The following is a 23,160-nucleotide window of genomic DNA, read 5'->3' on the forward strand; positions in this document are numbered from 1 at the left end:
TCTCACCTCAGCAACAAACGCATCCCAACAGCTTTCAGCTGTTCTTAGTCTAGCAACGTTTGCAAGGTGCAAACACAACTGGTCTACCTTGCAGGAATATTGTCAGGATTACAGATATAGTAGCGACGAAATGCTCCGAACGATCTAACAGTGTTCTCTATTGGGGTGGCTAATCTGGGGTCTATCAGATATCGTTGGGCCCCAACCTACCCAACTCAGGCAAGGGCTCAGGCAACATCCCAGATCCTTCCCGCCTTGAAGGAGGTGCAAGGTCTCCCGCAGGGTCCTAGAGCCCTTAATCCTTCTTCCCAAAGTCCTGTAAGAGCTTGCCTGGCTGTGGAAAGGAGGACTCTAGGACCCTGCCACAGCCCTCATGCCTCCTTCCCGGCTGGCTTACTCTGCCTTTGAAGACCCTGGGATGCTACCAGAGCCCTAGTACCACCTTCCCCAAGCCTTACCTGATCCAATACATGCATGCATGGGTGTTAATAAATAAATAGACATTTACTTATTCCCCCCCCTACTCAAAGCTGCAATCTAGTAAGTTAAATAAGCCTAAGATGAGAGTTATCTGTAGTATTTTTGATGCCTGTTCACACAGGGGTTTTTTTTTGTTAGGTAAGCTCACCGAGACTTGTAAATTTTATCATGTACATTTGTTTTCAAAATCTGTTGATTTTTATCAATATTCGTAATTTTATTCCGCCTATTTTAAGCAAGCATTTTATAACGTGAGCAGGATTTGAAATATGAGCATCGGCATCAATTATTAAGATAAACAGGTTAAAATGGAAGTATTAGATGTTATACATGAAATCTGCCGCATTTAAGGGTAAATATGGAAAGCATGGCGGGGACGGGAAGTCAATGGAGAAAGAAATTTATGGTCTAGGTCAAAATCTGTAAAGTTTTATTTATTTATTTATGGTGGAAAAATAAACTGAAAATATAAATAAACAAACAAGCATTTTATAATGTTTTGTGTAAACCGCTTATGAGGGGGTTTTTTAATTAAGTGGTACACAAATCTTACTAATATGTTTGGAGCCACCCCCCTGCTTGTTGGCTTGCATACCACCCCCTCAAAATAAAAAAAGAAAGATGGGTAGATCACTGCCAGTTCCTTTATGCTGGGAGTACATTGTGGCCTCTAAGGAGCTGGACGTGGCTGCACTAAAGGAACACAGCTAGAAAGATACCTGTGGGATAAATTCACTTTTAGTCACAGAGTCGCATAAGTCAAAGGATCTGGGAAAGGCATGTGTCCGTGTTTTCTCCCTCAGTTCTGGTTAAATCTGTGATGAAAATGTAACTTGTGAACAATGATAATATGCATTACCAGCGCCACCAGGTAAGACTGTCTAAAGTTAAAGCACTTTAAAATGCACCTCTGACTGGGGAGAAAGTGGCTTATTCCGGCATGAGACTGCATATAGAGTTGTTAATTAGTTTCCCCCCACTTAAATCAATGAACTTAAAAGGTGCCTAGTGTCAACTGGATTAGGCCCGTTCCCCTTAAGGAGAGACAGAGAGCTGTCTGCCTTGTGGCAAACACAACTTGTCTTCTGGAATCTGGCCTACTAGCCACAATAGCCATTAAAACGTCAATGTTTCAAAAGCTCTGATCACCAGATGCTGAGGATTAGCAGGAGGGGATGGATATTCCCATCATGCCCTGCTCCTGAACCTCCCGGGGGCATCTCACTGGCCACTGCCAGCAGACACTGAGCAGCCTTGATGGTCCAGCGGTTTGAACTCACTTGGTGATTAGCCAAATCCAGTTCAAAGCTCAGCTTCCTTTGACACTCAGCTATCACCAGGTCACGGGACACGAATCCTTCAGAACGTGGCCTGAAACCACTACAACTTCATTGAAGCAGGATAGAAGATGCAGATTAATTCTAGATTCCGACGGGTCCAGTGCTTGCATGCGGACCAGGCACATGCAGGACGTGAAGCATTTCCTAATCCATTTTCGTCAACTTTCCGAGTCAACTCTGTGCGGTGGGATAAAGAGAGCAGGCAACGGAAGCGAGGGGAGTGGGTGTGTTTCATTCCATCTTAATCTCAAAGAGAGAGGATGGGGGGGGGGAGGAATTGGATGACCTTGAAAACAGTCCTTGGGTTACAAGGCATGCCTGCTGAGCGGAGGATGCAAACTAGGATTCTAATCCCGTGTGAAATTCTGCAAAACCAGGCGTGGTAGTTATGCCAGGCTACAATCCCACACAGGAAGTGTATCACTTCTCTAAGAGGAAGGGAAACGACTTGGATCACAGCTCAGAATGCAACACACAGATGCCCCTCATTCACTTTCTTCTCCGTTTTAAAAACTTCAGCTTATTCCTTTCATTCTTACCACCAGCCAACATTGACGCAAGTCGCCTCTCCCCCACCTCAATTTGCTCTCTATTGCTACATCAGCATCTTTGCCCCTGCATCTAAAGAGGAAGACTCGGACTGGCCTCATTTCTTTCCCCTGCTTTGGAGCAGCAAAGGGGACAAACAATGAAAGACATCTACAGCTCTACTCACACACGTATGCAAGAACAAAACCCCACTTTAAAAATTACTCCAGCATTTTGAAGGCAGTTGTGTTCCCCATTCTCTCTCCACCAACATTTTAAATCGCTGCTTCCCATTTTAGGCTATTTAGCAAAGATTGATGCCGCTAATATTAGTATTAAGGGGCTGCCGTGAGCCAGCATATTTCCTTCAAGCAGCCATTATAGGTAGCACCCCCGCGAGCTACCTATTTGCAGAGGGCTCCCGGGGGAGGGGGGGAAATAAACTTGGCAGTTTACCAAATGTGCAGAAAACTAAAGTCCCACTAGGATGGGCCAGAGATTTTCCCATGCACCCACAATTTCTTGTCAGAAATTACTGCTGGCATTAACTTTGTTTTGGCAAAATCCTTGGTATGTGCAGAAGTTCATGGACTTTTAAGCGATATTCCTGCGGTGCAAGGATGAACAGATGGACAATGAAAGTGGATCCCGTGAGCCCTTGTAGTTGCCAAGAGACTTACACTTACACAAGGCTAGGAAAATAAAGCACCCACCATCCACTATTTACTGCCCTTTCGATGCTTAACCATGTGTCTTACAAATGCAAAGCTTGTTTGGCTATCTATTTGGACATATAATGCTTGTGTTAATATATATTTAAGTCAAGAAAAAGTATATATGTGTCAGTGGGTGGGTAACTTTATATCTGAAGGAAGACCAATTCTGAAGATTTCCTGCCAGCAGTGAGACACAAAATGACACCTATTTTACCCATGTAAAATACTTTATTCTAAGTGTGTTGATCGCAATGTGATAGAGTTTACTGCACTGTGCTCTCAAGAACTATCTTGCTGATGGATCACTGTGAAGAGAGACAGAAAGCTAGCTCAGCGACCTTCCTGCAAAACTACATGTTATCAGGGAACAGCACAAAAGAGCTCATCAGTGACCCTATCTACAATTAGTACAGGAGCAAACCCCCTCACAAGTTCTTCACAGGAATGACAGATCGGGGCTCCTTTTATCCTCTGATCCCACTTTGCATTTATGGAAACTGACACTAGGTAGGCCAGGCAAGTGGCTTATTTGCAAGCCCACATTAACACAGCCCGCTTTCCTTCCAGCAAACCAAGAAAGCAAGAAGATTCTCCTGCTGAGTTAGGGAAGGACAAAGTGGACCACCTATTCCAGCCTCTTGCCCTGAAGGCAGGAGCAACTTTGTCACATGCCAGTCACCTTGTTCAACACTTATTTATTGCATTTATATCCTGCCCTTTCTCCCAAAGGAGCGGCAATGCAGTGAACACATCACAACGGGAATACAGCAAATGAACCCCTTCCTCTTTTCAGACTTCAAGAGCAGCAGCCTTTCAGGAGAGCATGGAAACTGACAGTGTGCACACAGCTAACACCCCACAACCAGCTGTGTCCATGGCTCCATCCGCACTGTCTCTGCAGAGATATGCACAGTGGGAACTGGGGGAGTTTCACACTGGGCCAATAGAAACATGGGAAGCTGTGTTACAGAGAGTCAGACCACTAGATCCATCTAGCTTCATACTGTCCACAATGACCAGCGGCAATCGTCCAGGGTTTCTGAAAGCGGCCTCTCCCCGGAGATGCTGGGCACTGAACCTGGGACTTTCGGCATCCAAAACAACCTGTCAGCCAACTTCCAGAACCCCTGTCCCTCATTGCTTTCAATGCCCAGTCACTTTACCTCTCCAAGCAGACAAATAGTGACCATATTGCAGCGATTAAGCATCCTTCTCCCTCTTGCCTTGCACTCTCCTTCTGGACAGTTGGTCTGGACTTGGCCCAGGAGAAGAGGACAAGCAAAAAGAGCAGTGGCCACAACAGCAAGGAGGTGGTGTGCCCAGCTAGAACATTTCATCCAAATCATAACAATAATAATGTAATTATTATTTATACTTCACCCATCTGGCTGGGTTGTCCCAGCCACTCTGGAAGGCTTCCAACACATATAAAAACATAATAAAACACTAAGCGTTAAGAACTTCCTGATTCAGGGCTGTCTTCAGGTGCCTTCTACAAGTTGTATTTTTATTTATTTCTCTGACATCTGATGTGAGGGCATTTCACAGGGTGAGTGCCATTGCTCAGAAGGCCCTCTGCCTGGTTCCTTGTAAGTTCACTTCTCACAGTGAGGGAACCGCACCAGAAAACCCTTGGAGCTGGACCTCAGGGTCTGGGCTGAACAATGTGGGTGGAGATGCTCCTTCAGTTATACCGGCCCAAGGCCATTTAGGGCTTTATAGGTCAGCACCAACACTTTGAATTGGGCTTGGAAACATACCGGGAGGTCCACCAAACATGATCATGAAGCCAGCCTTGGCTGGAACTTGCCATCCCCAAACCAGGACTGAGGAACCATTGGACTGCCAGATGCTGGTCCAAATCCCTCGTCATCCCTGACCATTGGCTATACTGGCTGGGATTGATCTGAGCTGTAGTCTAGCAACATCTAGAGAGGACCAGGTTCCCCACCCCTGGTTTAAGGTCATGGGAGCTCAAAACAGCACATCTTTGTGGGGGACATATTAGGATAGTCCTCACTCAAAGCCTGGTGAATCCTGGTTGGTGTTTCTGGAGGCTTTGGGGATTTCCTGCTGGCCTTTCTGAAGTCACAGTCAGCTTTTGCAGTGGGTAAATGAACTTGATGCCCTTGCTTGCTTACAAAAGCCCAGCTGGCTCCCCGGTTTGCCAAGCAACTGTGGGAAATAAATTATCAGGGACTATTAGGGCGCGTGGAGAAGACCAAATGACAACTCTGATCAATGATGGGCTAAAGCTCGCCTCCTCTCCCCTTATGAACCAAACCAGACCCTGTGTTCCTCATCTGAACTCCTTCTCAGTGGGCCCTCTCGGAGGAAAATCTGGATGGTGGAAACACAAGACCAGGCCATTTCAGCGGTGGCTCTCCACTTAAGGAATGCTCTGGCCAGGGTGGCATGCTAGGCACCATCACTAGCTACTTCTAGGCACCAGGAGAAAACTTGGAGAAAGCCAAGCTTTTGGTCTTTAACTTTTTGACACTGTAGCCTCTTTCAGTGGGCGGGATTTGTTAAGACTGCTTTTTATGTATCTCAAGATTTTTAACTTTTAGTTTATTTTTAACTTTACACAATTTTAATTTTTGCTTTCCATTATATTGCAATTAGCTTTGAACTTAAGTTTTTTTAAAAGACTAATAAGTACAATAAATAATAATTTTAAGGGGGTTGGGGGCAACATGTGGCCCTCAAGATGTTGTCAGACTAAAATTCCCATTTGCATGGCCAGTGGAATCAGGGAAGGTGGGAGTTGCAGCCTTGCAACAATTGGGAAGGGGCACAGGTTCCCCATCCCTGCCCTATACCACCCATGGCAGATACCTGCCCAATTGTTGCAACGTTCTCTGGCTTCTCCATTACGTAGAAGCCAATGCCATCCACAGACCAACCCATCTCAAAGAGCAGAAGCACCATTACCAGTCCTTGGCTACAGGGAGAAAGTGAGGTTTTCAAAACATTAAATGCTGAAAATATTCAGCCCAAAAGCTGGCTGAGGGAGAAAATGTGTATAGTAGGATGCCCAGAATTGACTGACCTCTGGTGGGTCTCTAGGACTGCCTATAAAAAAATAATTATTCCCTTCCCCCAAACTAAAAAGTACAGTGGTACTTTGGGTTACATACGCTTCAGGTTACAGACTCCGCTAACCCAGAAATAGTACCTCGGGTTAAGAACTTTGCTTCAGGATGAGAACAGAAATCGTGCAGCGGCAGCAGCAGGAGGCCCCATTAGCTAAAGTGGTGCTTCAGGTTAAGAACAGTTTCAGGTTAAGCACAGACCTCCGGAACGAATTAAGTACTTAACCCGAGGTACCACAGTACATGAATGCCAAGTGTACACTTTCCTCATCCCAGCTTATGCACACCTTTAGACAGTGTAATATATTCCACCCACCCAGACACCTCATGTTAATTGTTCCATAACAACCACCACTCCCTGGCTCCGTAACAACTAGAGCAGATTATAATCCTTATTTCACCATATGCAGTAAGACTGGGTGCAGGGCAAAGGGATGCATCCTTTCACCATTTTTTTAACCATACTAACTCTCAAAACATGAGAGTGGAAGTCAAAAGATAAAGCACTGGCATTATGCATTCATAGATATTATGGGGGAAAGTTAAATATGGATGTAATCTTATACCCACTTACTTGGGACTAAGTCCCACTCAAACTGGGACTTGATTTTGAGGAGTCATGTACAAGATTGCACTGAAATCAGTTATTAGAATTCTTGAAACTGAAAAGGCCATTCTTAGCTGAAATCATTGTTCAGTTCCACTACTTCCTGTTTCCCTCTACAGACCATCTTTGACAATGTGAGCTGATCAATATTAGCTTAACCCTCAAACACATGCAAAGGCTTGAAGCCTTCCTAGTTGCCCTTTCCCCAACATACATTTTCTTCCACCCCTATTGGAAGCTACACTTACCCGAGAGTAAATCCCATTGATTCCAACAGAATTTACTTCCAAGTAAATAGCGTAGGTTTGCAGCCGACTGCTAAAGAGGAGGGGGAAAGAGAAAGAAACATAGATCAACAAGACTAGAAATATATCAGGTATTCAGCTACTTGTGTGTCTAACAAATCAAATGTTGATTCTCAGGAACCTTGAAAATGTTTCCAAGTCTGCATGGGGCAAGAGACTAAAACATCTGATGAACACTGCAGAAAATCTCCCCTCCACACCCATGTCTCAGGACTGTGGTTTAACTCTCAATACATCAGAATATTTTCCTAAACAATCTGTGAACTACAGATCACGCCTCTTCCTTCCCAATCACTGGTCCAAACAACACAAGAAAACACACTTTCACATGTCCCACCCTAAGATCATCTTTCTGTCTGAGAGAAATGGCAATAAAAAAATTAGCTGCATGCAAATCTCTCTATCATTCCAGCCCACCCCTCTGCCGTTTTTTTCACTATCCCCACTTACACTCTCCAAAGAAAGAAACTGTTAGGAAAAAAGCCTTTGCATCAACAATTGTGCATAAACATTGAAGCAACATGGGAAAGGAGTGAATGGGCAAATTCTTCCTAGCATAGGTGGAAACTGACTAGACTCTCCTCTGACCTTGTCCGTATCACCAGAGAACAGAGGAGACATCTGCACTGGTTTCCTCCCATACTTTTGTGATAAAACATATGAAAGCCATTCCCAGACGCAGATGTGTTGAAATGAAAAAAAGATGCCATGTGGAAGGCTGAAATTTCTGTCTGCAAGAACACAGCCATTGACAAGTCCCTCTCGCACACAAATGGCTAGGAAGCTGACAAGCACTTGTAGATCCACTTTCTCACCTGGCCACTCATTGATTTCAAAACCAGACACATCTGCATTTAAAGCCTTTCCCACGTGCAAGCTCTAAACATCTGAATTACCAAGTTACAGCCTGCTCCAAGATGGGCAGCCCTACAAATATGCAATAAAACCGTGTAAGAAACTGGTCCCCAAATGCACACTCGGGTTCCAGGTGCGTCTGGAGCTGACAATGTTGAAGACTGCTGCTGTTCGGCAGTACATCAGGGAACCCTACCACCCACTCCGTGCCAAACTCCATGTGGCAACACGGGACTCACTTCCTCGTCCGACTGTGCCCGCACGCTCTCTTCCCACCCCATCACAACTTCTCCACGGAACGACCCACACGCGCAAAAGGTCCACGCAGTGCAGGAGAACAGCTTGCTCCCGACAAACGTCCACCGAAATTCCCCTTCCTGGATGCAACATCCACCCACCACCCAGATCTCGGCCTCCTCCTTTTCCTCCCCAAATCCAGCTCCCTTCTTTTCATCCAAGATCAATCCACCTCCTTTTCCTCTCCTCCTCCGAGCCGGCCTGTGTGTGCAAGGGCTTTAGCAGGGGTGCAATCCTTCCTTCCCAACCTTTACTAGAAACCGGATGGCGATGAAAACACACACAAAATAAAAGAGCCGACAGGGACGGGGGAGGGAGAGAAATGCACAAGTGAGAATGCGACACGGATATTTTTTTTGGAGGGGGGTGGAGGGAGGGAATACACCCAAGCAGCCTTTTTCTTCCTTCCCCCCTCTGCAAAAGCTGGGTTTGGCTTCTCCCTCCCACCTTTCCCATTAAGCGAACCCCGGAGGGCGGAAAGCGAAGGGCCCTCCCCCTCCCTTCAGAAATGGTCCCTCTCACTCGCCGTAGGAGAACGGCGGTGGCGAGGGAGGGAGGGGGAGGGGAACGTCCCCGCATCGGGCCTGCATCGTGAAGAGGGCCATCCCATAATAATCCTCCCCCCTCTCCCTCCCCCACCCCCCCGCGCTCGTGTGGGTTTGTGAAGAGAAAGAGGAAAAGGCCTTTTTATATTTGAAAAAATATAATAGCACCTCTTACCTGAGGGCCTGGTCCCCTCCCCCCACGCGGACTCACCCTCTAAGGAGCCACTTCTCCCGCCCCCCTCCCCTCTCCTAAGGAGAGAGAAGAGAGAACAAGGCAGCCGAGCATGGACGGTGCAACTTAACTTCTCTCGGGGGCCCTCCAAGCCACGCCCACCGCTCCTCCGCCAGGCTACGGCCGCCGACGAAGGACTCGGGAGGCCTGGGGGCGGGGCCAGGCAGCAGGTTAGGTTGAGAGAACCTTCCAGGAAGTCAGTCTCTCTCTCTCTCCGGAGTGGGGCGGGGGAGGGGGAGAAGGGAAGCGGGAGAAGCGGGCCTCCAGCTCGTGGAGAGGCTGTCCAAGGAAGTCGCCTGATTTATTCCGTGCCACCAATACAAATAAAAGTAATATACAGTATTGTTGAAGGGCTGTTGTTTTTAAGCCGTGGGGGCCTGTGGAGAGGTGGCAATCTCATCTTGGCGCGCCCCGCGCCCCGGCAGACGGGCAATGCGTTAGGCACCTATATGGGGAAGCCATCTTGGGAGGGATGGAGAGGCGTGGGGGGCCAGATATATGGCCCCAGTGCAAAAGCAGTCTTGCTTGTGATATATGCATACGCTTTTGCCCTTTACTTGTTTGCCCTTTACAACAGTCCTGCAGGGCATGCCACTGTGGTTAGTTTCCCATTTCACAGAGGAGGAAAACTGAGCCTGAGCAGTTTGGGACATGGAACAGATTCCATGCCTGTCTGGTCCATTTTCAGTCTCTTGGTCCATATGATGATGCTGATCCGTATAATAATAAAAGCTAGTAAATCTGACTTCGCCATCAAGTAGTGAAACCATATGGTATTTTGTACTTTGTCTCAAGGAAGTGGGACTTGACTTGCAGGCTCCGTGATTCATTCATGGCCTTGAGATATTGGAAGACAGCTATCATATATCCTCTCAGCATCCCCTTATCCAGATCATCTTTTTCCAAGATGATGGACCATTAGGGTTGCCATATTTCAAAAAGTGACAGTCCAGAGGACTTAAGTTGTTGAGCCTTTTTTTTTTTTTTTTTTTTGAAAAGTTGAGTATTGAGCTTTTTTTACTGAGCACTCTTTCGGGGGTATATCAGAAATAAATCCTAATGTGCTCAATGTGGCTTACTTCTAGGGAAGCATACATAAAAATTGTAGAGCTGGGATGGACCCTTATAATCCACAATCTTAATCTTGACCCTAAACAAATGCCCATGCAGGAACACCTCTGGATGTGTTTTTGGCATTCTGCAGACTGTGTCACTCCCACCCCTTTGAAATACATCATTCTTCCATCAAAGAAAAGACTACCGCTGCATTTAATCACCCACGGATCTCCCCTTTCAGTTTAATAAATTGCAGAACAGGCAATGGTTGGATATACAACTTCCATTTCAAGCACACACACACACTCCACCAAGAATTGTGGGGACTGTAGTTTACCCCTCACAGATCTATAATTCCCAGCACCCTTAAGCTACAGCTCGCATTATTAACCCACCCCCCCAGTATGTGTGGACGGCATGTATGCCTCCTCACCCCACTATAACTCAGTGGAAGAGCACATGGCTTGCATTTAGTAGGTTGCCACATTCAGTTCCTCGCATCTCCAGTTTAAAAGGATCAGCAGCCGGATGAACATAAGTCCTACTGGATCAGGCCAAAGCCCCCTCTAGTCCGGCACCCCGTCCTCACAAAGGCCAAACAGGTGCCCATGGGGCACTCACAAGCAGGACCTGGGTGTAACAACATTCTCCCCACCTGAGGTTCCCATCAGCTGGGATACTCCCTCTGAAACCTACACAGACATGTGGAACATTAGTGTGTTGTATAATGTATTTTAAGTGCATTGCTGATTTTGGGAGAAGTTTTACATAGTTGTGTTAAACTGTTTTTACTGCAGGGCTTTTGTCTTATTCTCTTTGTAAACTGCTTTGAGGATTTTACAATGAATAAATGTATACATTATGTGTATATTCTAAAGATCTCTGCCTAGGCACAAAGCAGATTCCTTTGTTTATTCCAATAGCCAGAGATACTATCTCTTGCCCGCAAAGAGGATGTCACTGCGCTCAAAGCAAGTGGTTTTGATGCTTGTTGGTAGCTTCTGTTATGGAGCTGCCATGGCAGGATGCAAAACAGTCAAGTCTATTCAACATATCAATTTTTTCTTCCTTCTCCCAGTATATAAATACAAGCCAGAGATATCATCAGTTTTGTTGGACTGGTCATGTGGTCTGGATGCCTGATTATCGTCTTCCAAAACAACTACTCTATTCCCAGCTTAAGAACAGAAAGCGAAATACCCGTGGACAACAAAAGAGGTTTAAAGTCGCTCTCAAGGCAAACCTTAAAAAATGCAGGATAAGCATGGAAAACTGGGAAACACTGGCCTACCAGCGCTCCAGTTGGAGAACAGCCTTTACCATGGACTTTGAAGAGGCACAAACTCAGGATGAAAGGGAGAAATGCGCCAAGAGGAAGGCATGCTTGGCAAACCCTCCCCATGATTAACTCCCGCCTGGAAACCTATGTCCCCACTGTGGAAGGATGTGTGGATCCAGAATTGGCCTCCACAATCACTTACGGACTCACTGTTAAGACCGTGTTCATGGAAGACAATTTTACTTGGCCAGAAGTGATCACCAAAGAAGACGAAGAAGAAGACATGTCAGAGAATAATGTCAAACATGGAAATATTTAATATAAAGCTGAAACAACAGTGCAGTAGAGCTTAAAATCTAAGATTGGTTAGATTGGCCTGGATTACGCTCTCCCCAGCTCCTCTGCCAAGGCGTCTGTGAACCCAAAGTGTGGGCAATGGAAAGCTCCAACATTAGAAGAGGAAACTGCTGGAGGAAAGGCACAGATTGGTGGAGGAGGGAACCTGGAAGCACCATTCGCCTATGAGGGAGTGAAGAGAGGTCCTCAAATGGGAGGCTTTTGGAAGAGTTACTACTAGCACCCCAACAGCCACCGGCCAAAATCAACTCTAGGTCTAGGATGGCACCATTTGGAGGGCACAGATAGACTGTAACAAGGTCAAGGGAAGGTGAGCTTGAAGGATTCCTGCCCCCAGTGTGGTGCCTGAAACCAAAAGAGAGAAAGAGAGCATGACACGGAAGACGCATCTTCCCGTGTGTTCCCCAGCCTGGATGGACTTCAGGGGAAATTCAGCAGCACCCTGACCGGTCTCCAGAGGCCTGACGACCGTGGCCGGTGGTGGATCTTCCTGTGGGTTCCTGGGGGCCGATCCTGATGCCGTTTCCCTGCAGGTGGAGAAATAAAAGGGCTTAGTTAACAATAATCCGAAGGAAAGCCAGGACTGCTTCGACCGCTTTAATGATGCCATCTGTGACCGCCCAAGCCCATTTTGGCAAGCCGCAGAAAGAGGCGGTCCCTCTAGGCCAGGAGTAGCCAATCTTGTTCCCTTCAGATGTTGATAGGAGTTGTGGACCAGCAATATCTGGAGGGCGAAGCATTGACTACCCTTTCTCTGTTTCCTCCAAGAGACACCTTCAACCGAGTCTTTTAAAAGTCTGAAACTGGGTTTCTGTAGTTTCCAGCATTGCTGCCTCCATCTGTGGAGATAGAACATAGCCACCGTGGCTAGGAGCCATCAATAGCCTCCATTAATTTGTATAATCCTCTAATCTAAACCTTGGTTTAGTGCTGCGTGAATGAGCTTTGCCTCTTTCTAGCCGGTACATTCCCTGCTCTCCTTCTCTGTGTGAGCAGGAGGAATCTGGAAGCATTTACCTTCTTTTAAACACAGCTTTTTGTTTGTCTCAGCTGAGGAACATGATTTAACCCTATATTTTGTTTCAACCAGCACATGGTTTGATATAGGTGTTTTAACAAACAAAAACCATAGTTCATGTTCAAAGCATAATCTTGGTTTGCATTTAAGCAACAAGTTACATTTAAGCTGGGAAGCTTTTGCTTTCTCTATCTTCTCCTAGCCATGTGAAAGGCGACGACAGGAAAGCATGACCTGAACAGGAGCCTAGGCTTGTTCATGTAGCATTAAGCAATGGTTTATCACTCCAGTCCAATGTGACTATCGTCTGAGCTGGTATAAGGCAGCTCGATGTTCACTAGGGACATGGGTGGCACTGTGGTCTAAACCACTGAGCCTTCTGGGCTTGCTGATTGGAAGGTTGGCAGTTCAAATCCGCACAACGGGGAGCTCCTGTTGCTCTGTCTCAGCTTCTGTCAACCTAGCAGTTCAAAAGCATACCAGTGCAAGTAGATAAATAGGTGGGAAGGAAGGTAAATGGTGTCTCTGTGCGCTCTGACTTCCATCACTGTGTTCCATTGTGCCAGAAGCGGTTTAGTCATGCTGGCCCCATGACCCGGAAAGCTGTCTGTGTACAAACACCGGCTCCCTAGGCCTGAAAAGTGAGATGAGCGGCGCACCACATAGTCGCCTTTGACTGGACTTAACCGTCCAGAGGTCCTTTACCTTTACTTTTTACCTATGTTCGCTAGTATCTTAATATACAAAATCAAGTTTTATTGCGTTAAAATTTAATACAAATCACTTTACAAATCTGAGAACTACTTGTACTGACACACATACCCATTAGCCAATCCCCACCCCAGCCCCATCACAAAATTTTGAGCTACAGGTTTGATGGGCCATCAAGGTAGGCCACTAGGTCTGACTTGCCTCGTTGTTAACATCAAAATGGCCTTGCTGGATCTTTTTATAGATGGCTTTAGCTGTGTGGAGAAAGGCCTGGAAGGAGTAGATAGAAGGGGGAAAGTTTTTTTAAGAAACAAGCAAGATGGGTAAAATAATACAGCAATAAAGACAAGTTCCTATCCTGCACATCAACATGGGACACAGAAATGGGTCTGGCACTAGTACAGAGGGGGATATATTTTCCCTCTTCCAGGGCACTGCATTCCATACTGTCTACCCATCCCGTTTTTCTGTTTTCCTCCGCCAAATCCAAAGTCAGCATTCTGCCCCTGCTAAGCTTCCTCAGTCATCACCCGAGGGAATGATGCAGGACAAAGTATATGCAGGCGAATCACTCTAATGAAGGCTGTACAGGATGAACTCCCCAGCAGCTGTCGGGTATCACAGATAGCTGCTAGCTAGTCATGGCAGGAAGATGGACCTGAGCATCAGCAAATCCCCTCTTCTCTGAGCCCTTATTGTCCGTATAATACATGATTGGGCTTGTAAACAGTTACTTCATGTGTCACCTGTAGCAAACAAGAATTAGGGTACCTTCAAGCAACCAGGCAAAGGAGCTTTTGTAAACTGTAAGAGAGCTGGGTTCTTCCCCCACCTCTCCGTACCCCCTCCCAACCATATTCCACAAATAACCATCTAGATATGGTGTGGTAAAGAGGCTAGCAGGCCCCCCATCCCACTCCACATCAGCTACATTTCCCCCCCAACCTAATTGGAAAACTGCAGAGTTAAATGGACCTGGGAGAATCCAGGAACCTCTGTTCACCTCCAATGCCAGTCATACAAGTCTAAATGGGGACTTGGTACGGGTGCATGAATTCAGAATTCTGTTTCCATTTAAAGTTTCTGGTCCTCATGACAGCTAAGATGGGCATGAAATTGTATGGATGGGGATTGTCAAAACCTCAGAAGCCAGGGCAGTGCAGGACTTCCAAGGAGCAGCCTTTCAGACCTTCCCATCAACGGATGTAGCTCAGGGACAGAACATGCGTCTTGCATACACAAGGTCAATTCCCAGCATTTCTGGGAAGCACTGGGAGAGAACTCTGTTGGAAGTTCTGGAAAGCCACCTTCAGTCCGTGCAGGCCAGAGGTTTTCAACCTTTCTGAGTCCATGGCTCCCTTGACCAATTACATTCTTTCTGCGGCACCCCTGTGGGACTCAGGAGCCAGTTATGTCACCCCTTGCCTGCAGAGCCTCTCGCCCTTTTTCAAACACCCTTGTGGAGTGTTCCCTCAGCTTCCTCTCCTCTCCCATCTCCTTAGGAGTCCTCTGGGCAGCCGCTGCCGCTGCCCCTGGTCTCTGATCTGCCCCCAAGGAGAGGTGCCTCCTCACACTGCCCCACAGGGGCCTGGGAAGAGGATACAACCAGCCTTAGTGTCCCAACTGGCCAAAGGTGAATGTGAGGCCAGCACCTTACCTTGGGAGGCAGCAGGGACAGCAGCGGGCACTCAGCTCTCAGGCAGGCCTTGCACACAGCAAGCACAAGAAAGGCCAGCACGGTACTTGCTTGCCCTGCCTCTCACTAGTCTCCATTCCCAACAGCTGGTGGACTGGCTGGCTGGGCTCCCTTGCCCACTTGCTTGCTTGCTTACTCCGAGGCCGTCTTAGTTCCTGGCAACCAGCACCCCCTGGCCAGCCCCAGCAGCACCATTTGCCTGTTGAGCTTGTAGCCAGAGCTGCTGCAACAAACAGCTGTGCAAGCCTTTGGGAGGCAGAGACGTGAGAGGGCATCAGAGGCGGGTGGGAAGGAAAGAGGGACAGAGGCCACTGTTGCCCACAGCACCCCTGACCATCATTCAAGGCACCCCAGGGTGCTACAGCACACTGGTTGAAAACCACCAGTGTAGACAATACTGAGCTTGATAGACAAGTGGTCTGATTCAGTATAAGAAATATAAGCAGTTTATGTTCTCCTGCATGAGAATAAGTTATGTGAATGCTTTTCCTGGCCCAAAAGGAAACATGGACTGGCAGGGAGCGGGGGGGGGGGTAGGCAAGAACCCAGGACTTTCTTCACCTCTTCTACGTTGGATGCTGTCTTTGCAGAGGTCTCCATGAAAACCATGCCGTGTTCCCGGGCAAAAGCCTCACCTTCTTCCTTCCGTACAGCTCGCCGATTCTCCAAGTCGCTGTGGGATGAGAGAGGCATGAAATATTAATTAATAATAATAATAATTTCATTTATGAATCACTCCCTACAAAGCACCCTGAAGCAATTTCACAATACAGTGCAAACATTTACTAAAACAAATGCAGATATATTCTTGTTCTTATTTATTCCGCTTAATTTACTGATCAGCTAAACCACCACCTCAAGGTGATTTACACATAAAATAATATACAAAAATCCCAATTCACTATTATCTACCCCAGGTCAGCAAACTTTTCAGCAGGGGGCCGGTCCACTGTCCCTCAGACCTTGTGGGGGGCCAGACTATATTTTGGAGGGGAAAAATGAACGAATTCCTATGCCCCACAAATAACCCAGAGAGGCATTTTAAATAAAAGGATACATTCTACTCATGTAAAAACACGCTGATTCCCAGACCATCTGCAGGCCAGATTGAGAAGGCGATTCGGCTGCATCTGGCCCCCGGGCCTTAGTTTGCCTACCCATGATCTACCCCGAGTCCTTGGGCGGTGGGGGTGGGGGAACAAGTGATTTGGGAAGCAGAAGATGACCGGATACCTCTTATTGCCGATGAGCATGACCACCATGTGGGAGCTGGAATGCTGTCGCGCATCTTCTAGCCAGGTGTACAAATGGTTGAAGCTTTCCCGTCTGCACAGAGCAAGAAAGGTAGGTCAGGGTGTGCAGTGGGAGGAATGGGAGCCTGAAGTTTGACCACTCATCTGGGCCAGCAGTGAGCGGAACATAGAGTCCCTGTCCTCTCCCCCAAGTTGAACTCTGTGCAGCACATTCTCAGCCATGCGGACCCTAAGACCCAGGGTCTGACGTCATAAGAAGAGCCTGCTGGTTCAGGCCAATGGCCCATCTAGTCCAGCATCCTGTTCACGCAGTGGCCAACCCAATGCCCATGGGAAACCCGCAGGCGTGATTTGAGCACAAGAGCACCCTCCTCTCCTGGGTAATTTCCAGAATTACTCCAGCCGTGGAGGCAGAGCATAGCCGTCATGGCTAGTAGCCATTGAGAGCCTTGTCCTCACCTGGTGATGTCATACACCAACAGAGCTCCGGCGGCCCCTCTGTAGTACGAGCGAGTGATGGAGCGGAAGGATTCCTGGCCAGCCTTTGGAGTGGGAGAGAACCAATCAGGAAACACACAAAAATGGAGCTGTCTAAACTACTAGCTAAGCATGCCCACACCTATAGCACTCACCCCCTTTCCATCCCTCCTCCCAGGAAACCCTGGGCATTTTAACTCCATGAAGGGAATAGAGGCATCCTAACTGTTTTAGGGCATATCTGTACCATACATTTAAAGTACTAGACCACTTTAACAATCATGGCTTTCTCCGAAGATCCCTGAGAATTATAGTTTGTTAAGAGTGCTGAGAGTTGCAAGGAGACCCTTATTCCCCTCAGAAAGCAGTCTATCTTTCCATCTTTCCAGGGAACTCCGGGAATTGTAGAATTGTACAGTAGTACCTCGGGTTACATATGCTTCGGGTTACATATGCTTCAGGTTACACACTCCGCTAACCCAGAAAAATAGTGCTTCAGGATAAGAACAGAAATCGGGCTCCGGCGGCAGCAGGAGGCCCCATTAGCTAAAGTGGTGCTTCAGGTTAAGAACAGTTTCAGGTTAAGAACGGACCTCCGGAACAAATTAAGTACTTAACCCAAGGTACCACTGTAGTTGTTGTAGCAGCACCCTTAACAAACTACATTCCCCAGGATTCTTGGAGCAGTGGGCGGCCACGACTGTTAAACTGATGTAAGAGTGCTTTAAATGTAAGGTGTAAACATGCCCTGGTCTCCTTAGCCCTCAATCCCCCTCCACTTTCCAAAATTCGGACCCACAACCCCCTCCTCCTGAAATTCCAGCCTCTCTATTCTCCTAATTTGTTCCTTTCTTCCTTCCAACTCTGCAGCCCTGGAGCAGTTGGTTAAACAGGGCCGGAGGAATAATTTCCTGCCTGTCAACACTTAATAAAAACAAAACAGGTTGGAACACTGGCTGGGAACAGATGCCCAAGATGGGGATAGACAACCAACTAAAACAAAAGGAGCCCTGTGAAGCTAAAATGCCCTCGCTCTGTTTTGACACTCTGGTCCCCAAGATTGTTCCTTTGCATTTGCAAAGGGTCAAGGCTTCAAGGGGACTCACCGTGTCCCAAATTTGCAGCTTGATCTTTTTGTTGTCAATGGTGACCATCCGTGCACCAAACTCTACACCTGGTGGAGAAATGGAAGAACAGGAGAAACCTCAAAGGGGATAAACTCTCCACAACCCCAACCCGCCATATCATTCAACCCATGTTTCTCATTATAACCCGGCCTGTGACCCCCACTCCCAACTCCTTCCAGTTCTGCCACCCTCAGCCAACCAAAGGTCTTCTGCTCCTATAAGCGACTCATTCTCCCTCACTGGTCCTTAGACATGAAACTCCCGGCTTGGACACATATGTGGCATCTTTTCTCTCCTTCCAGTTGTCCTCAAATCCAGCGGCAGAGCAAGCCGATCAGGCACCTGGGGCGGCGAATGGCCTGCACCTAGGGGCGGGGCCAGCCAGGGCAGGATGCTCTGTGGGGCCTCTGAGGAGTCAGTTTGCCTCTTCCCACTCAGCTGCCCTACCGCTGGGGGGGAGGTGGCAGGCAGACCATTTGGGGTAGCATGGAGCCTGCGGGCGCCCAAGCCACTGTGCCACTCCAAGAAGAGATGTGTGGTTCGGGCGCACTGTAAGCCCCATGATGAGAGCCGCCTGGCATTTTATCACCCCCTCAGTGGTGACACCTGGGGCAGCCTGCCCCCACCGCACCCCCTTTCCTCCGCCCCTCCTCAAATCCCCCTTTATCCTCATGGATTATCTTCCTCCTCCTCATTCCCACCTGCTATGCAAACTGCTAAGCACGTGTCTTTGGTCTTAACCACATTCATTCCTCCAGGCTTTTCCCATCATCTCTCTGTGTCACTCTTTTATCTTAAATTGCAGGCTCCTGGAGAGTGGAGACCCTTTTTGCCTATGTGGCTCTGTGTATGTACATACTTACATATATACACATACACACATGCGCACACGCACAAACGCACACAGAGAGACCTTACTGTATGCTTGTGAAACATGGACCACTTATAAATGCCATCTCCAACTCCTCGAAAGATTCCATCAATGGTGTCTCTGAAAATTTTTACACATCACTTGGGAAGACAGGCGAACTAATGCCAGTGTACTGGCAGAAGCAAATATCACAAGTGTAGAAGCGATAATTATTCAACATCAACTTTGTTGGACTGACCATGTTGTGAGGATGGCTGATTATCATTTCCCAAAGCAACTACTCTATTCTGAACTTAAGAATGGAAAGCGTAATACTGGTGGTCAACAAAAGAGGTTTAAAGACTCTCTCAAAGCAATCTTTTAAAAAATGTAGTATAAACACTGACAACTGGGAAACACTGGCCTGCGAGTGCTCTAGTTGGAGAACAGCCTTTACTAAAGGTGTCGTGGGCTTTGAAGACGCTCGAACTCAGGATGAAAGAAACATGCTAAGAGGAAGGCACGCTTGGCAAACCCTCACCATGATCAACTCTGGCCCGGAAACCAATGTCCCGACTGTGGAAGGATGTGTGGATCCAGAATTGGCCTCCACAGTCACTTATGGACTCACTGTTAAGACCGTGTTCATGGAAGACAATTTTACTCGGTCACGAGTGATCGCCAAAGAAGAAGAAGAATACACACACACACAAGAGAAAGAGAGAGATGGTGCTGTTATTATGGACTGCATTTCTGTACACGCTGAAAAAGAGCCTCTGTGCTCCCCTGTTCTCTTCCTGCTGCCCAGCTGTAGGGTATCGTGCCCCCCCAGCTTTGTGTTCCTCCAATCCAAATACATGTAACAACACCCCCTTGTTTGGAACCCTGCTTAAATAATACCCCAAGGCCCACTGGGGACTCACCTATGGTCAAATCATGGACTGCTGTGAACCGCTTATCTGTGAACTGTAATAAGAGGCAGGATTTTCCAACACCTTTGGAGAAAAAAAATAGAAAAAAATTTCAGAATCTGTTGTACAAAAACAAACAAACAAACAAACAAACCCTTTGATCAGTGGTGGCTGGTGCCCATTGAGACCCGTAGGATGGAAGGAAAAAGGCCCACAAATGCCAGTGCCAAGCAGAGACACCTAACTCTAGCTTTACTCCCAGCTGAGTTCTACAAAGGCAACACCTGCAACAAGGAGGAAGCCCACAGGCAGTGCTGTCCCTGGTGGAGGCTGGCAGAAGGCCAACTGATGTTAATTTTTGTTTTAATTTTATTTATTTATTAAATTTATATACTGCCCTTTATCCAAAGATTCCAGGGCAGTATACAACATTAGGAACTTAATTTACGCGGCGTAATAATAAAAAAACATAAGGCACCGCATAATCATCAAACAATTGTAATAACAGCCCCCCTCCCCCCATTTAACAGGCCATAGATTGTTTAACGGCCAAAGGCCTGAGTAAAGAGGACTGTTTTCACCTGGCATCTAATGTCATGTAATGATGGCGCTGGGCAAGCCTCTCTGGGGAGAGCATTCCACCACAGAAAAGGCTCATTCTCATGTTGCCATCCTCTGAACCTCTCGGGGAGTGGGGACATAGAGAAGGGCTTTGGATGACAAGCAGAGGGTCTGAGTCAGTTCATACGGGGAGAGGCGGTTCTTAAGGTATTGAGATCCTGAAGCTTTGTAGGTCAAAACCAGCATTTTGAATTGGTTGGTGGGGCAGGGCCTTCTTTGCCCTATGGACTGACCTCGCTGCCTGCGAGTTGTACAAGTTACATGGAAGCCTCTGCAAACATACTGGGAGAATTTCCACACTTTCTCTTGAGACTTTATTTATTCACTATATATACAGTAGTTCCTCCTTTATACAGCCATCATGCTCCCTTTTATGTGGCTCTTACACTGGCTTTATCAATGTTGTTTTTAAATGTATGTTTTGCTATTTTTTCCATTTGTTTTATATTTGTAATTTTGTAACACTGCCCAGAAACAACATGATCCATAATTCGGGAAGAAAAGGCAAGTACGCAAGGCTAAACAAGAATGTCTTTGCTCTTCACTAATGTGAAGGACCTTTGGAAGTGAGAGCTGGACCATAAAGAAGGCTGATCGCGAAGAATTGATGCTTTTGAATTATGGTGCTGGAGGAGACTCTTGAGAGTCCCATGGACTGCAAGAAGATCAAACCTATCCATTCTTAAGGAAATCAGCCCTGAGTGCTCACTGGAAGGACAGATCGTGAAGCTGAGGCTCCAAGACTTTGGCCACCTCATAAGAAGAGAAGACTCCCTGGAAAAGACCCTGATGTTGGGAAAGATTGAGGGCACAAGGAGAAGGGGACGACAGAGGACGAGATGGCTGAACAGTGTTTGTGAAGCTACCAGCATGAGTTTGACCAAACTGCGGGAGGCAGTGGAAGACAGGAGTGCCTGGCATGCTCTGGTCCATGGGGTTACGAAGAGTCAGACACGACTAAACAACAACAATGTGAAGGACCATTTAAGGCAGAGTTGGAGAACCCATGAGCCTCCAGATATTGCTGGACTCCATCTCCCATCAGCCCCAGAAAAAAGCAAGGACAATATTCAGGGACGATGGGAATTGTGGTCCAGCAACACCTGCAGTGTCCCAAGCTCCCCATCCCTTTAAGGCTTTGTAGGTAATAACTCATACTGTCTTCTAGAGAAAAAGAGACCCTTTATTTCACTTCCACAATTCGGTTAACAGATGTGAAACCACTCCCATCTTCCATTGCTTTGATCAACAGCACAATTGAATCTCACCATCTCTCTGTTCTATATTGGCAGGTAAAAAGGTAAAAGTAAAGGCGCCCTGGACGGTTAAGTCGAGTCAAACTTGGCTATAGGGTGTGGCGCTCATCTTGTTTCAGGCTGAGGGAGCTGGCATTTGTCCTCAGACAGTTTTCTGGGTCTTGTGGCCAGCATGCCTAAACCGCTTATGGAGTCTCAGTGTTTGAGAGACTTGTAAGATTATATGTAAGAAATAGTATGGTTGGTCTGCGGGGACTTTGCAGGATTGTTGGCTTTTGAGCTTAGACCATCTTACCCAAACCTTGTGTATGGTTGGTGAGGGTGGGACTGGGCGTTAAGATTACTGTATATAATTGATAATATTACTGCTGTTCAGCCTACTCAAAGATCTACATTATAATACTGAAGAGAGCCAGTGGAGACAAGGCATCAGTTGAGGGAGGCCCTTTTGTTCATGACACCTTGCCTCTGCAACTCCCTATTTGTGTCCACTTCCCAGGTTTCCTCCCAGATTACAGTCACGTTCGCAACCTATGACTGTACTGTATCTCTTTGTAAAAGAAACAAACTGAAAATGCTTCCTTTTGCCCTGTCCTGTCCACCTCCAGCTTTCAACAGGGTTTGAAACTTGCTGTTGTTACTATTACTATACTATTATTGCAACATAATGCAACAATTCTCCTGAACTGTAGTAACCTGTCATCATGGGTTCTATGTGATTTTTTTTACAGCAGCGATTTTATACCTGTGCATCATCAGCTGGGTCCAAGATCCCTGTGATGAAGAAGTACAGGAAGGAGAAATTAAAAAACCAAAAATATAAGGAAGACCTATCCAAGCCTTTCCGTGGTTCCCACACCGACATGTTGGTTTCCACATCTATGCATGTTTACTCAGAAGTAAACAGAGTTCAGTGGTGCTTACTCCCAAGCAGATGTTGTGTTTTGCTAGCTAAAACTGTGCTTTGTTCTGTCCTTTTAATTCTAGTGTGATTTTAGGAAACGTCTCGCATCCTTGGGTGAGCTGTGCCGCAAAAAAAAAGGGGGGGGGACTATAAATGATGTCTCAAACAAAACAAATGTGCACAGGATTTGTAGCCATGTGTTGGGGAACCCAGAGCAAGGACGTGGTCCTTTTACACAGTGTCAGATGTTCAATATATGCAAAATTGGATCAACAGTGTCCTTCCTCACTGGGTTGTTGTACGGTCGCACACTCTATATAGTGACCTAAATAGTGACCTTTCTCTCTCTCTCCATGTATGTATATATATGCCTTAGATAATAATATCCCCACAGTCCCCTCCCCCGACCCGAGGCTGAAACTCCCTCACTTTCCCCGCCCATACCGGTGTCCCCGATGATGACGTATTTGAAGAGATAGGCGTAGGACATGGCTCTGAAGCCCCCCTAAACCCCAGCCCCGGCCTGGAGGTTCTCCAGGGGCCACTCTAGCTCACACAACAGCCGCCATGTCTATTGCTCTCGCGCTCTCTGTCCTTCCTCTCCCTCCCGCCTCCAGTGACGCTCTGGTTTTCCTTTTCCGGCA

General features: G+C 47.0%; 2 protein-coding genes across 5 annotated transcripts in view; both read right to left on the minus strand.

Moving 5' to 3' along the window:
* Positions 1-9,116, minus strand: part of CHD8 (chromodomain helicase DNA binding protein 8) — a 70,537-nt gene extending 61,421 nt beyond the window's left edge. For 2 of the 4 annotated variants that reach the window (XM_083410000.1, XM_083409997.1), the window contains exon 1: positions 8,980-9,116. The gene's annotated coding sequence lies outside the window, so the exon portion shown is untranslated. Of the gene's footprint in view, positions 1-7,014; positions 7,085-8,943 lie in introns of all 4 variants that reach the window. The other 2 variants (XM_083409998.1, XM_083409999.1) reach the window with 2 other exon arrangements.
* A 2,513-nt stretch (positions 9,117-11,629) lies between these two features.
* On the minus strand, positions 11,630-23,131 carry RAB2B (RAB2B, member RAS oncogene family). Its single transcript, XM_083410813.1, has 8 exons — positions 22,961-23,131; positions 19,748-19,819; positions 17,954-18,021; positions 16,830-16,912; positions 16,351-16,443; positions 15,679-15,790; positions 13,623-13,691; positions 11,630-12,219 (listed from the first exon to the last, which is right to left on the minus strand). Exons 1-8 carry the CDS (start codon positions 23,004-23,006, stop codon positions 12,124-12,126), a joined length of 639 nt encoding a protein of 212 aa, XP_083266939.1. The 5' UTR covers positions 23,007-23,131; the 3' UTR covers positions 11,630-12,123.
* Positions 23,132-23,160: the final 29 nt, after the last annotated feature.

Source organism: Podarcis tiliguerta (genome assembly GCF_965153285.1).
Source record: "Podarcis tiliguerta genome assembly, chromosome: 13".
NCBI classification, from domain to species: domain Eukaryota; kingdom Metazoa; phylum Chordata; class Lepidosauria; order Squamata; family Lacertidae; genus Podarcis; species Podarcis tiliguerta.